This window comes from Cetorhinus maximus, chromosome 1 (genome assembly GCF_964194155.1).
Source record: "Cetorhinus maximus chromosome 1, sCetMax3.hap1.1, whole genome shotgun sequence".
Classification (NCBI taxonomy): Eukaryota; Metazoa; Chordata; class Chondrichthyes; order Lamniformes; family Cetorhinidae; genus Cetorhinus; species Cetorhinus maximus.
In genome coordinates, this window is record NC_135879.1 from 223,085,180 (window position 1) to 223,101,068 (window position 15,889).

Genomic DNA, 15,889 nt, shown 5'->3' on the forward strand with positions numbered 1-15,889 from the left:
CAAGAGACAAGAGGCAAAAAATACAAGGACCCTTAATCAAAGTGAGTTCTTTAGTGCAGGGTTAGTAGCCGTGCAATCTGGATTACCTTCCCCTCTGTTATCTCTGTATATAGGATTAGGTTGAGAAGGTGAGATACCTAATGCAGAAAAAGCAGTTGGTGAACGCCTGGTGAAAGCTGACACAGGTCTTCAATTGAATCACAGAATCATAGGAACTTACAACACAGAAGGAGGACATTCAGCCCATCATGACTCTTGCCGGCTATTTGTAGAAGCAGTCATGCTTAGTCCCATATTCTCGCTTTTTACCTGTAACCATGTAGATTCCTCATACTCAAATACCCACCCAAATCCCTTTTAAAATTATTTATGGGAATCAGCTTCCACCGCCTTTTCAGTGAGAGAGTTCCATGTCCCGACAGCTCTGAGCAATATAAAAATCCTCCTCATCAACCCTCTAGAACTTTTGTCAGTCATTTTGACCTCATCATCTTGAAAACCTCTAAGGCACCTCTTAAGTGTTTCTGTTCCGAGGAGAACAGTCCTACCTTTTCCAACCGCTCCTCATAATTGAAGTCCGTCGTCCCTGGTAAAACATTTCACTACATTTAACATCACAACACAGATTGACTAAATGAGTCCTTGAGATTTTGTTCTGTCCATCAGAAAAAGATGGCTTCATCAGGAAATTTGAGCAGATGCACATTCAGCGCATTATTACTTGATGCAGGGGCCCTGAAACCCCATAGAGGTTTTACCAGAATCCTGGTGTAACCAGTTGAATCCCCCAAACCCCCCAGAATATGACTTCCACAGCTATTTTCCATCATGTACTGGGGTCTCCTGCTAGGATTAAAATTGGAGAATGGCAGAATCGCCTTTGAATGTCAGGGCCATATAGAACACTGTCAGGGGCACACGGAACACTGCCAGGGGCACACGGAACACTGCCAGGGGCACACGGAACACTGCCAGGGGCACACGGGACACTGTCGGGGGCACACGGAACACTGCCGGGGGCACACGGAACACTGCCGGGGGCACACGGAACACTGTCGGGGGCACACGGAACACTGCCGGGGGCACACGGAACACTGCCGGGGGCACACGGAACACTGTCGGGGGCACACGGAACAATGTCGGGGGCACACGGAACAATGTCGGGGGCACACGGAACAATGTCGGGGGCACACGGAACACTGTCGGGGGCACACGGAACACTGTCGGGGGCACACGGAACACTGTCGGGGGCACACGGAACACTGTCAGGGGCACACGGAACACTGTCAGGGGCACATGGAACACTGTCAGGGGCATATGGAACACTGTCAGGGGCACACGGAACACTGTCAGGGGCACACGGAACACTGTCAGGGGCATATGGAACACTGTCAGGGGCACACGGAACAATGTCAGGGGCACACGGAACACTGTCGGGGGCACACGGAACACTGTCGGGGGCACACGGAACACTGCCGGGGGCACACGGAACACTGCCGGGGGCACACGGAACACTGTCGGGGGCACACGGAACACTGCCGGGGGCACACGGAACACTGCCGGGGGCACACGGAACACTGCCGGGGGCACACGGAACACTGCCGGGGGCACACGGAACACTGTCGGGGGCACACGGAACAATGTCGGGGGCACACGGAACACTGTCGGGGGCACACGGAACACTGTCGGGGGCACACGGAACACTGTCAGGGGCACACGGAACAATGTCATGGGCACACGGAACACTGTCAGGGGCACACGGAACACTGTCAGGGGCACACGGAACACTGTCAGGGGCATATGGAACACTGTCAGGGGCACTCGGAACAATGTCAGGGGCATATGGAACACTGTCAGGGGCACACGGAACACTGTCAGGGGCATATGGAACACTGTCAGGGGCACACGGAACAATGTCAGGGGCATATGGAACACTGTCGGGGGCACACGGAACACTGTCGGGGGCACACGGAACACTGTCGGGGGCACACGGAACAATGTCAGGGGCACACGGAACACTGTCAGGGGCACACGGAACACTGTCAGGGGCACACGGAACAATGTCAGGGGCACACGGAACACTGCCAGGGGCACACGGAACACTGTCAGGGGCATATGGAACACTGTCAGGGGCACACGGAACAATGTCAGGGGCACATGGAACACTGTCAGGGGCACACGGAACACTGTCGGGGGCACACGGAACACTGTCGGGGGCACACGGAACACTGTCGGGGGCACACGGAACAATGTCAGGGGCACACGGAACACTGTCAGGGGCACACGGAACACTGTCAGGGGCACACGGAACAATGTCAGGGGCACATGGAACACTGTCAGGGGCATATGGAACACTGTCAGGGGCACACGGAACAATGTCAGGGGCACACGGAACACTGTCAGGGGCACACAGAACACTGTCAGGGGCACACGGAACACTGTCAGGGGCACACGGAACAATGTCAGGGGCACACGGAACAATGTCAGGGGCACACGGAACACTCAGGGGCACACGGAACACTGTCAGGGGCACACGGAACACTGTCAGGGGCACACGGAACAATGTCAGGGGCACACGGAACACTGTCAGGGGCATATAGAACACTGTCCAGCAGAAGAGAATGCTGTCAAGGCCATACAGAACAATGTCGGCCGTATGACCAGCTGCAGCTCCTGGAAGGCTGGGTTTCAGTGCTGGAGCGGCGCCGACACTATGGAGTATCCACGAGGCAGAGAGTATCGTGGATAGCACGTATAGAGAGGCGGTCACACCGCAGGCTAAGAGTCCATTGGCAGGAAGGGAATGGGTGACCACCAGGCAGAGCAAGAGGACTAGGCAGGCAGTGCAGGAATCTCCTGTGGCTATTCCCCTGCAAAACAGATATACCACTTTGGATATTGTTGAGGGGAATGGCCTCTCCAGGGAAAGCAGCAACAGCCAAATTCGTTGCACCGCGGCTGGCTCTGCTACACAGGGGAAGAGTAAAACTTGTGGGAATGCAATAGTTATAGGAGATTCAATTGTAAGGGGAATAGATAGGAATTTCTGTGGCTGCAGACGAGACTCCAGGATGGTATGTTGCCCCCCTGGTGCTAGGGTCAAGGATGTCTCAGAGCGGCTAGAGGGCATTCTGAAGGGGGAGGACGAACAGCCAGTGGCCGTGGTACACATTGGTACAAACGACATAGGTAAAAAAAGGGATGAGGTCCTAAAAGCAGAATATAGGGAGTTAGGAAGTAAGTTAAAAAGCAGGACCTCAAAAGATAGTGATCTCAGGATCACTACCAGTGCCATGTGTTAGTCAGAGTGAAAATAGCAGGATATATCGGATGAATATGTGGCTGAAGAGATGGTGTGAGGGGAGGGTTTCAGATTCCTGGGACATTGGGACCGGTTCTGGGGGAGGTGGGACCAGTACAAACAGGACAGGTTACACCTGGGCAGGACCGGGACTGATGCCATAGGGGGAATATTTGCTAGAGTGGTTGGGGAGGGTTTAAACTAAAATGCCAGGGGGATGGGAACCTATGCAAGGAGTCAGTGGAGGGGGAATCAAGGACAAGAACAAAAGACAAAAAGGGGAATAAGAAAAGTGATAGGCAGAGAAATCAAGGGCAAGAATCAAACAGGGTCTCAGTGAAAAATAGTGGGAATGGGACAATGTTAAAAAGACAAGCCTTAAGGCTTTGTGCCTCAACACAAGGAGCATTCGCAATAAAGTGGATGAATTAACCGCGCAAATAGATGTAAACAGGTATGATATAGTCGGGATTACGGAGACATGGCTGCAGGGTGACCAGGGATGGGAACTGAACATCCAGGGGTATTCAATATTTAGAGAGGACAGACAAAAAGGAAAAGGCGGTGGAGTTGCATTGCTGGTTAAAGAGGAAATTAACGGAATAGTGAGGAAAGATATTAGCTCTGACGATGTGGAATCCGTATGGGTAGAGCTGAGAAACACTAAGGGGCAAAAAACATTAATGGGGGTTGTATATAGACCCCCAAAACGTAGTGGTGATGTTGGGAATGGCATTAAACAGGAAATTAGAGACGCATGCAATAAAGGAACATCTGTAATTATGGATGACTTTAATCTGCATATAGATTGGGCAAATCAAATTAGTAACAATACCATAGAGGAGGAATTCCTGGAGTGTATACGGGATAGTTTTCTGGACCAATACGTTGAGGAACCAACTAGAGAACAGGCCATCCTAGACTGGGTATTGTGTAATGAGAAAGGAATAATTGGCAATCTAGTTGTGCGAGGCCCCTTGGGGATGAGCGACCATAATATGATAGAATTCTTCATCAAGATGGAGAATGAAGTAGTTGATTCTGAGACAAGGGTCCTGAATCTTAATAAAGGAAACTACGATGGTATGAGGCGCGAGTTGACTATGATGGATTGGGAAACGTTACTTAAAGGTGGATAGGCAATGGCAAATTATCAAAGAACGCATGGGTGAACTGCAACAATTGTTCATTCCTGTCTGGCGCAAAAGTAAAATAGGAAAGGTGGCCAAACCATGGCTTACAAACGAAAATAGAGATAGTATTAGATCCAAGGAAGAGGCATACAAGTTGGCCAGAAAAAAACAACAGACCTGAGGATTGGGAGCACTTTAGAATTCAGCAAAGGAGGACCAAGGGATTGATTAAGAAGGGGAAAATAGACTACAAGAGTAGGCTTGCAGGGAACATAAAAACTGACTGTAAAAGTTTCTATAGATATGTGAAGAGAAAAAGGTTGGTGAAGACAAATGTAGGTCCCTTACAGTCAGAAACAGGGGAATTTATAATGGGGAACAAAGAAATGGCTGACCAACTAAATACATACTTTGGTTATATCTTCACAAAGGAGGACATAAATAACATGCCAGAAATGTTGGGGAACACAGGGTTTAGTGAGAGGGAGGAACTGAAAGAAATCAGTATTAGTAGGGAAATGGTGTTAGAGAAATTGATGGGATTGAAGGCTGATAAATCCCCAGGGCCTGATAATCTACATCCCAGAGTACTTAAGGAAGTGGCCCTAGAAATAGTGGATGCATTGGTGGTCAACTTCTGAGATTCTATAGACTCTGGAACAGTTCCTACAGATTGGAGGGTAGCTAATGTAACTCCACTATTTAAAAAAAGAGAGGTAGAGAGAAAACAGGGAATTATAGGCCAGTCAGCCTGATACCGGCAGTGGGGAAAATTCTAGAATCCATTATAAAAGATTTAGTAACTGGGCACTTGGAAAACAGTGGCAGAATCGGGCAGAGTCAGCATAGATTTATGAAAGGGAAATCATGCTTGACAAATCTACTGGAATTTTGAGAGAATGTAACTAGTAGAGTTGATGAGGAGGAGCCAGTGGATGTGGTTTATTTGGACTTTCAGAAGGCTTTCGACAAAGTCCCACTTAAGAGATTGGCATGTAAAATTAAAGTGCATGGGATTGTGGTTAATGTATTGAGATGGGTAGAAAACTGGTTGGCAGACAGGAAACAAAGAGTAGGGATAAACGGGTCTTTTTCTGAATGGCAGGCAGTCACTAGTGGGGTACCGCAGGGATCGGTGCTGAGACCCCAGCTATTCACAATATATATTAATGATTTAGATGAGGGAACTAAATGTAATATCTCCAAATTTGCAGATGACACAAAGCTGGGTGGGAGGGTGAGCTGTGAGGAGGATGCAGAGATGCTTCAGTGTGATTTGGACAAGCTGAGTGAGTGGGCAAATGCATGGCAGATGCAGTATAATGTGGATAAGTGTGAGGTTATCCACTTTGGTAGCAAAAATAGGAAGGCAGATTATAATCTAAATGGTTATAAATTGAGAGGGGAATATGCAACGAGACCTTGGTGTCCTCGTACACCAGTCACTGAAGGTACGCAAGCAGGTGCAGCAGGTGGTAAAGGAGAGAAATGGTATGTTGGCCTTCATAGCGAGAGGATTCAAGTACAGGAGCAGGGATGCCTTGCTGCAATTATACAGGGCCTTGGTGAGACCACACCTGGAATATTGTGTGCAGTTTTAGTCTCCTTATCTGAGGAAGGATGTTCTAGCTATAGAGGGAGTGCAGCAAAGGTTTACCAGGCTGATTCCCAGGATGGCGGGACTGACATATGAGGAGAGATTGAGTCAGTTAGGATTATGTTTGCTGGAGTTCAGAAGAATGAGGGGGGAATCTCATAGAAACCTATAAAATTCTAACAGGACTAGACTGGGTAGATGCAGGAAGGGTGTTCCCGATGATGGGGGAGTCCAGAACCAGGGGTCACAGTCTGAGGATACGGGGTAGACCATTTAGGACTGAGATGAGGAGAAATTTCTTCACCCAGAGAGTGGTGAGCCTGTGGAATTCACTACCACAGAAAGTAGTTGTGGCCAAAACATTGTATGTTTTCAAGAAGGAGTTAGGCATAGCTCTTGGGGCGAAAGGGATCAAAGGATATGGGGAGAAAGCTGGAGCAGGCTATTGAGTTGGACGATCAGCCATGATCATAATGAATGGTGGAGCAGGCTCGAAGGGCTGAATGGCCTACTCCTGCTCCTATTTCTATGTTTCTATGGAACACTGTCAGGCCATATGGAACACTGCCAGGGACATATAAAACACTGCCAGGGCCACAAAAGACACTGCCAGGGCCATATAGAACACTGCAGGAGCCATAGAGAATGCTTGAACATGGTCCCCATCCTTGAGCTCCTGATCAAAGCAATGCCTCAGCTATCAGGAGGGGATTTTTTGTAAAATCGATAATGCTAACCTTTTATTTTGCGAACAGGATTGAGTTGCAGTCTTTGATTTCTAATGCTTTCTTTCCAGGCCCCATGGTGGGATCATTGAACTCACATAACATTTCTATTGAAATGATGAAACATGATGTTGCTACTTAGATCAGTATGAGCAATTGTAGTTCAGTACTTATTTTCATCGTGTTATCATGTTAAGGCAGTTTAGGGATACAAAACATGACTGTATGAGTGAGCTGTGACAAAATGAAGCTGAAGTTGAACATTATTGGTTTATGGTAATTGAATAAGTCAAATTTCACTTCTTGGAATATTGGATTAAGAATATAAGAACTGTGGAATGTGAAAAGGCCATTTGGCCCATCAAACATATTCCCTTCACTGTACAATGGAGAACTACATTGTCACTACATTGTTCCATCGAATCTAATCAAAAATACCCGGCAAGCCAATGGCAAACCAAACTTCCTTCACGTATTCTTGACGTGCACTGACTGGCATACAAGTTTCCATTACTCAAGACCTGCATCTATCCCTCCTGATAGCTGAGGCTTTGATCAGGAGCTCACGCATGGGGACCATGTTCGAGTCTAATGTAGGAGTGCCGATATGGCCTTGACATTCAACGGGGATTCTGCCATTCTTCTGTAGCATCTCATCTTAAAGGAGCACTAGTTCCACTGGATCTCCATTCCACACATCAATCTCTGAGAAAATGAATCTGCAAATATCTAACATTGCCTGTTAATTATCAAAGTCTTTAAAAGGTTGAATGACAAAAATGAGGATATAGGATCACCAACTTCGGGTGATTGCTTGGCATAGGCAATATCGATTCAGTCGCTTATTATATCTCTCTCTCAATTTCTATTGTTTCCAGTGGAAATGAAACTGGGAGAGATGTATCCAGGGTGGCTGAATCAATATCAGCCATTATACACTATTGACAAAAGCCTAACTTATCCCCACTGTGGGGAGAATTTTTTAGCCCGTTGGGTGACTCGATCGAGCATAAAATGACGCGTGATGACGTTGGCCAAGCGCCTTGACATCATCACGCACTCGCATGATATTTCAGTCGGCAGGCCACGCGCCGGAGTTGGCAGCATGCCCGCTGACAATTAAAAGGCCTATTAAGGCCATTAACAAGGTCATTGAAACAAACCTTTTTGCTGCCCGCAGCCTTTGCATTTCTTAGGAAACCTCATCCACGGGCAGGACGAGGTTTCCAACAGCAAATAAAAATAAAATAAAAAATTTTAAATTTCATTTAGGACGTGTCGCTGTTCATGAGACAGAGTCACATGAGGGGGCACATTTAATAACATTTTAAAAATCTTTATTTCTAATTTTTTAAACTCTTCATCTCCCTGAGGCATTTCTGTGCCTCGGAGTTTTTCCAGCGTGCGCCCGCGCACATGGGTGAAGCTCCCACTCACCCTCCCCCGCCCCAGCGCTGAGTGCCACCTCGCATGACTCACCCTGGGCGGGCCTTAATTGGTCCACCCGTGTGAAATTGCAGCCCGGCCCCGATCGCAGGCGGCGGTCGGCTTCCCACCCGCCCCTGCCAAGCCCACCCGATGAGGGAAAAATCCTCCCCATGTCTTCATCTATATTATCCCCTTCCTTTTGTCATTTTTAAGGCCTGAAACACAACCTCTCTCAAATGAATTATCTCCAATGAAAACAAATTTAGTTTCTCCCATCTAACATCAAAATAAACTGTCATTCTTCTCTATCTCCTCTCCAATACATCGGTCACTTTTTAAAACAACAACAACTTCTATTTATGTAGCATCTTTAATGTAATGAAATGCCCCAAGGTGCTTCACAGGAACAATGCATAATAAACTATGACATCGAGCCACATAATAGGTCAGATGACCAAAAGCTTGGTCAAAGAAGCGTCTTAAAGGAGGCAAGCGAGGTAGGGAGTTCCAGAGCTTGGGGCCTTCGTAGTTAAAGGTAATAATGGCAGAGCAATTATAAATGGGAATGCCCAACAGGCCAGAATTAGAGGCGTGCAGATATCTTGGAGGATTGTGGGATTGGAGGAGATTACAGAGATAGGGAGGGGCAAGGTCATGGAAGGATTTGAAAACAAAGATGAGAATTCTAAAATCAGGACATTGCTTGACTGGAAGCCAATGTAGGCCAGCGAGCACAGGGTTGAGGATAAAATTTGAAGACAAAAGGGTCAGATTTCCATTGTGGCACTGGCTGAACCAAAGCAGGATTTCCACCCAACAATTCGTGCAATTTCATTTATGCTCAAGCATCCAATTCAGCCACAAACCTTCTCCTCATGTCTTCGATGGGCCGGGATTGGGAACATCCACATTCACAGCTGATTCTTGGGAGCATTGCTGCAGGTATTTAAAGGTCTAAAGCAGCATCTCACAGGCGGAGTGAATGAATAATTTGGCTATTCAAGCTTAAACATCTTCCTACCAAATTTGCTATTTTATCAGTAACATCCCCACTTGTACCTTTTTGTAAAATCCTTAAGCATGGAAACTTATCAAATACCTTCCAAAAACCCAAGTATATCATACATTGTATCCAATATTACAGCCATTAGTTATCCATCAGTCACCAAACAGCCTTCTCAAAAGAATTCAGTGGATGTTGCTATTAAAACCAAATAGTAAATTTGGTTTACAAACAGAAAATGCTGGAAAAACTCCGCAGGTCCAGCAGCATCTGTGGAGAGAGAAACAGAGTTAACGTTTCGAGTTGTCTGACTCTTCTGAGGTTTGAAGAAGTCACACGGACATGAAACGTTAACTCTGTTTTTCTCTCTCCACAAATGCTGCTGCTGGGCCTGCTGGTTTTTACAGCACTTTCTGTTTTTATTTCAGATTTCCAGCATCTGCAGTATTTTGCTTTTACCTTCGTGAATTTGGCATCAATACTATTTTGATAAATATTAATTACATTTCATAAAACACGCTCCAAAATTTTCTCAAATACTGATTCCTATCAAACTGGATCATAATTATCTCATTCCCTTTTTAGGTAGTGTGATCCCGGGATTTCTATTGTTTTGGTTTTGTGAGGCGGGGGTCGCATTTAATGATGCGATCCATTTGTAATGTAGTGGGGGGGGGGGCGCTGTCGATGTACTAGTGACTCAGGGAGTCAAATTCTGTTTTTCTTAAATGCTGGCATTTCAGGAATTACATTCTATCCATTTTTCCACGATACATGATGCCAATGTCCACCCTCTCTAACGTGTCAACCATCTGTACAAAACAAGTAAGTTATAACGAGGAGACTCATGAGGCAATTTGCTCTGTGGCTCTTACCTTGGCAGCAGCTGTGACAGCAGCAGTTGCTGCCACATTCAGTCCACGCCTTCCGAACTGCACCACAGCTTCGTAGCTCCGATCCTTGGCCTGGCTCAAATAATCATCAATCTCCTGTGGGGAAAAGCGTGAGGAAACATTACTGGTTTGGACGATAGGCCACAACCTTCGAAATGATTTATGCATGTCAGTGTAAAATTAAGTAGTCCTGATTCTCTTATGCTTTGCACCCTCACCCCTCTAAAAAAAGATGTTTTTATTTAGTTTGGGCATCTTGTACCAGTCTAGCTTCCAACCAAGACCAGTTTCTGGTGCCGGAGCTTTTCCGTATGAAGGTGAGGGAGGATGATTCTTTGATTTTCTCAACCTTGCAGGCCCAACCAGCTCACTTGAGGTACCATCCAGTTCACACACAGACAAATTTGAGGCCCAATTATCCTCACAGATGAAAATGCAAAGTTCCAAACTGCTCACTGCGCCGCATGAAGATTAAGGCCCTAATCCCACTCACACTGAATTGAGGCTGAATTTCACACCCCACATGAAGAATTGAGGCCCCGATCCGTCCACACTTGAAGAATCAGACCCCGGGTGGAATTTCCATTCTGGAGACTAGTCCGGTGACGGGTGGGAAAGACAGGTGGTGGGGCAGGTGAACACGCACAAACTTCCGCTTGTCAGATCGTTAATTATACATCTGTGAGGAGCTCAGCGACTCTCGTGGCAGGGCAGGCAGCAAGTCACCCGTCCCGCTGTTACCTAATGGGGTCAAAGGTCCTAGCACCATATTTAAATGGCAGCCGGTGAGAAATTCACTCATTGCAGGCCAGGAGCTCCACACGACTCCTACAGAATCCTGTGGTCGCAGCTCATTCTGGATAAACTGGCAGCTGTACACAACCACGACGTTTTGAGACCTGTGAGTCATGAAGAAAGCTGCTGCAATGCGGGCTTAACCATAGAGAGGAGAACACAAGTGAGCACCTTTGACATCCAGATACCTCATTATTATTAAGGTATCCCTTTAGTCGGCCACATGTGCTGACCTTGAACTCCACCCACCAGACAAGACCCTCCTCCCAGGTCAAAGGGTCTCACTGACTGACTAACTGCGTCAAGGCCAGTTTGGAACAATGGTGTGCGTTACCTTTCAAACTCACTCCGCCAGCCTCCCCAGTCACCCACCAACGTTTATTTTATTCATTCTCAGGATGTGGGCTTCGCTGGCTGGGCCAGCATTTATTGCCCATCCCCAGTTGCCCTTGAGAAGGTGGTGGTGAGCTGCCTTCTGGAACCACTGCAGTGTGTGTGGTGTACATACACCCACAGTGCTGTTAGTGAGGGAGTTCCAGGATTTTGACTCAGTGACAGTGAAGGAACTGCGATATATTTCCAAGTCAGAATGTTGAGTGACTTGGAGGGGAACTTCTAGTTGATGGAATTCCCACCTATCTGCTGCCTTTGTCCTTCTAGAAAGTAGTGGTCGTTGGTTTGGAAGGTGCTGTCGAAGGAGCCTTGGTGAATTGCTGCCAGTGCAACTTGTAGATGGTACACACTGCTGCTACTGTGCGTTGGTGGTGAAGGGAGTGAATGTTTGTGGATGTGGTGCCAATCAAGTGGGTTGCTTTGTCCTGGACGGTGTCAAACTTCTTCAGTGTTGTGGGAGCTGCACTCATCCAGGCAAAGGAGGAGTATTCCATCACACTCCTGACTTGTAGATAGTGGACAGGCTTTGGGGCGTCAGGAGGTGAGTTACACGTCACAGGATTCCTAGCCTCTGACCTGCTTTTGTAGCCTAGTATTTATATGGCTAGTCCAGTTCAGTTACTGGTCAATGGTAACCCCCAGGATGTTGATAGCGGGGGATTAAGTGATGGTAATGCCATTGAACATCGAGGGGTGATGGTTAGGCTCTCTCTTGGTGCAGATGGTCATTGCCTGGCACTTGTGTGATGCGAGTGTTACTTGCCACTTGTCAGCCCAACCCTGGATATTGTCCGGGTCTTGCTGCATTTGGACTGCTTCAGTATCTGAGGAGTCACGAATGGTGCTGAACATTGTGCAATCATCAGCAAACACCCCCCACCTCTGACCTTATGATGGAAGGAAGGTCATTGATGAAGCAGCTGAAAATGGTTGGGCCGAGGACATGACTCTGAGGAACTCCTGCAGTGATGTCCTGGAGCTGAGATGACTGACCTCCAACAACCACAACCATCTTCCTTTGTGCTAGGTATGACTCCAACCAGTGGAGAGTTTTTCCCCTGATTCACATTGAGTCCAGTTTTGCTAGGGCTCCTTGATGCCACACTTGGTCAAATGTGGCCTTGATGTCAAGGGCAGTCACTCTCAACACTCTCACCTCACCTTGGGAGTTCTGCTTTTTTTTCTATGTTTGAACCAAGGCTGTAAAGAGCTCAGGAGCTGAGTGGCCCTGGCAGAACCCAAACTGTGCCAGTGAGCAGCTGCTATGCAAGTGCCGCTTGATAGCACTGTTGATGACCCCTTCCATGACTTTACTGATGATGGAGAGTGGACTGATGGGGCGGTAACTGGCCGGGTTGGATTTGTCCTGCTTTTTGTGTGCATGACATACCTGGGCAATTTTCCACATAGCCGGGTAGATGCCAGTGTTGTAGCTGTACTAGAACAGCTTGGCTAGGGGTGCGGCAAGTTCTGGACCACAAGTCCTCAGTACTATTGCTGGAATATTGTCAGGGCCCATAGCCTTTGCAGTATCCAGTGCCTTCAGCAATTTCTTGATATCACGAAGAGTGAATTGAATTGGCTGAAGACTGACATCTGTGATGCTGGGGATCTCTGGAGGAGGCTGAGATGGATCATCCACTCGGCACTTCTGGCTGAAGATTTTAGCAATGCTTCAGCCTTATCTTTTGCATTGATGTGCTGGGCTCACCCATCATTGAGGATGGAGATATTTGTGGAGCCTCCTCCTCCAGTGAGTTGTTTAATTGTCCACCACCATTCACGACTGGATGTGGCAGGATTGCAGAGCACAGATCTGATCAGTTGTTTGTGGGATCATTTAACTCTGTCATTTGCTGCTTAAGCTGTTTGGCAGGCAAGTAGTCCTGTGTTATAGCTTTACCAGGTTGACACCTCATTTTTAGGTATGCCTGGTGCTGCTCCTGGCATGCCCTCCTGTACTCTTCAATGAACCAGGGTTGATCCCCTGGCTTGATGGTAATGGTAGAGCGGATATGACGGGCCATGAGATTACAGATTGTGTTTTAGTATAATTCTGTTGCTACCGATGGCCCACAGTGCCTCATGGATGCCCAGTCTTGAGTTGCTAGATCTGTTCAAAATCTATCCCATTTAGCATGGTGGTAGTGCCACACAACACGATGGAGGGTATCCTCAATGTGAAGACAGGACTTCATCTCCACAACGACTGTGCGGTGGTCACTTCTACCGATATTGTCATGGACAGATGCATCTGCGGCAGGCAGGCTGGTGAGGATGATGTCAAGTATGTTTTTCCCTCTTGTTGGTTCCATCACCACCTGCCACAGACCAAGTCTAGTAGCTATGTTGTTTAGGACTCAGTCAGTAGTGGTGCTACTGAGCCACTCTTGGTGATGGACATTGAAGTCCCCCACCCAGAGTACATTCTGCGTCCTCGTCACCCTAAGTGCTTCCCCCAAGTGGTGTTCAACATGGAGGAGCTCTGATGAGGGTGAGTGGTATGTAGTAATCAGCATGGGGTTTTCTTGCCCATGTTTGACCAGGTAAGGACGGCGGATTTCATTCCTTAAAGGACCATTAGTGAAACGTATTGATTATTACAATGATTGACATGTTTGACCTGATGCCATGATACTTCTTGGGTCCGGAGTCGATGTTGAGGATTCCCAGGGCAACTCCCTCCTGACTGTATACCATTGTGCCACCTCCTCTGCTGGGTCTGTCCTGCCGGTGGGACAGGACATACCCCGGGATGGTGGTGGTGGTGTCTTACATTATCTGTAAGATATGATTCCATGAGGATGACTATGTCAGGCTGATGCTTGACTAATCTGTGAGACAGCTCTCCCAATTTGGGCACTAGCCCCCAGATGTTAGTAAGGGGGACTTTGTCGGGTCGACAGGGCTGACTTTGCTGCTGTCATTTCTGGTGTTCCATCTGGTTTCATTTCTGTTTTTGAGACTTTGTAGCAGTTTGATATAACTGAGTGGCTTAAAAGGCCATATCAGATGGCATTCAAGAGTCAACTACATTGCTGTGGGTCTGGAGTCACATGTAGGCCAGACCAGGTAATGACGGTGGATTTCATTCCCTAAAGAACCATTAGTGAAACGTATTGATTATTACAATGATTGACAATGATTTCATGGTCATCAATAGACTTCCAGATTTTTATTGAATTCAAATTGCACCACCTGCCGTGATTCAAACCCAGATGCCCAGAGCATTACCCTGGGTCTCTGGATTACTAGTCTAGTGTCAATACCACTACACCATCGCCTTCCCCCCATCATCATGGACCCACCCAATATCACCATTCCTGTCTCCTTTGTCATCCTTGAATCTCCCCACCATTACCCTATACCCTATCACGATCCACCTCCATATGCCTTTCCTCCCCTGAGAGTCTACATCCTTTAACACCCCCTGCCCACTGCTGTTACCTGAGCCACCTATCTTGTGCCCACCCTGTGACCTGCCCGATGAGACCTTCACCTACCAGATTGTCGCCCTGAACCTGCTGCCTGACTGCATCCCACTCTCTGCTCTGACATGGACTGTTCTGTTCTATCACCAGTAACCTGAGTTCTCCCCCTCCCGGCCCCCCCGCGCCTCACCACCGGACCCTGCCCTCTAAGATACCACCCCCTCCCTACTTCCCGGACACTCTCACCAATCCCCCCAACTACCCTGGACTCTCACCCTTCCCCCTTTCCCTGACATTTCCCCCCCCATCTTCCACTGACATTGTGCCACCCCAACTTTCTCAGGCACTCTCTCCACCATACCTCTAGCACTCTCCCCACATTTCCCCCATAAGCCTGCCTCCCTTATTCAGCCTCCGCACCAACCTTCTACCCTACCCCCTCGCCCAGCCTTCACCTGCCTCCCTTGTCCAGCCTTGGTGCAGCGTTTAAATGGCACTCAATATGAGTGAATAAAAACTGTTCCAAAGAAGAGTCATATTGGGCTTGAAATGTTAACTCTGTTTCTCTCTCCACAGATGCTGCCAGACCTGCTGAGCTTTTCCAGCATTTTCCATTTTTATTCAATGTGAGTTAAATTATACGAGGTCCATACTAAGGAGAAAGAAACATCTACGGACCTCAAAAGTTGTTAGTGAAGCGTGTTAGGTGCACACCACTTATATACAGCCAGGGAACAGAGCGTCCCAATAACCCACTGGCGGAAGGGGGTAATTCTGGCGAGTTGGCCTTTTAATGACCATTCATGAATGCCAACGTGGTTCCCGACATAAATCAGCTGGAAACTCGACCCACCTTTAACCCGCCATCAAAGTCGGGAGAACAAAATTCCAAACTAATTTCTTGCTGGCGGGAAACTGACTTTTTCCATCATGCCAAATTTAGTGCCCCCGCCTGTCAAGATTTCTGCCGCTGGCCGGAGCAGAGAATTCCACCCTCCGTTATTTTCCACTGGTTTTCCCCTGATCCTCCACCAATTGAAGATCCAGAGAAGCCCCGAAGAACACGCCATAAATGACATTTATGTTGGGTGACACCACAGAAATTTTCAACCTAAATCTCATTGCTTGGAAATTCAAGGATGTCCACTGTACTCTGGAACAACACTCTGCTGCAGCATGACCTCCGCTAC

At 47.6% G+C, this 15,889-nt stretch overlaps 1 protein-coding gene across 2 annotated transcripts in view; it reads right to left on the minus strand.

The window, feature by feature from the left end:
* Positions 1-15,889, minus strand: part of reep1 (receptor accessory protein 1) — a 110,358-nt gene that overhangs the window by 39,244 nt on the left and 55,225 nt on the right. For both annotated transcript variants that reach the window (XM_078553840.1, XM_078553831.1), the window contains exon 5: positions 10,063-10,176. In XM_078553840.1, coding sequence (XP_078409966.1) covers positions 10,063-10,176 — 114 coding nt within the window. The remainder of the gene's footprint in view (positions 1-10,062; positions 10,177-15,889) is intronic.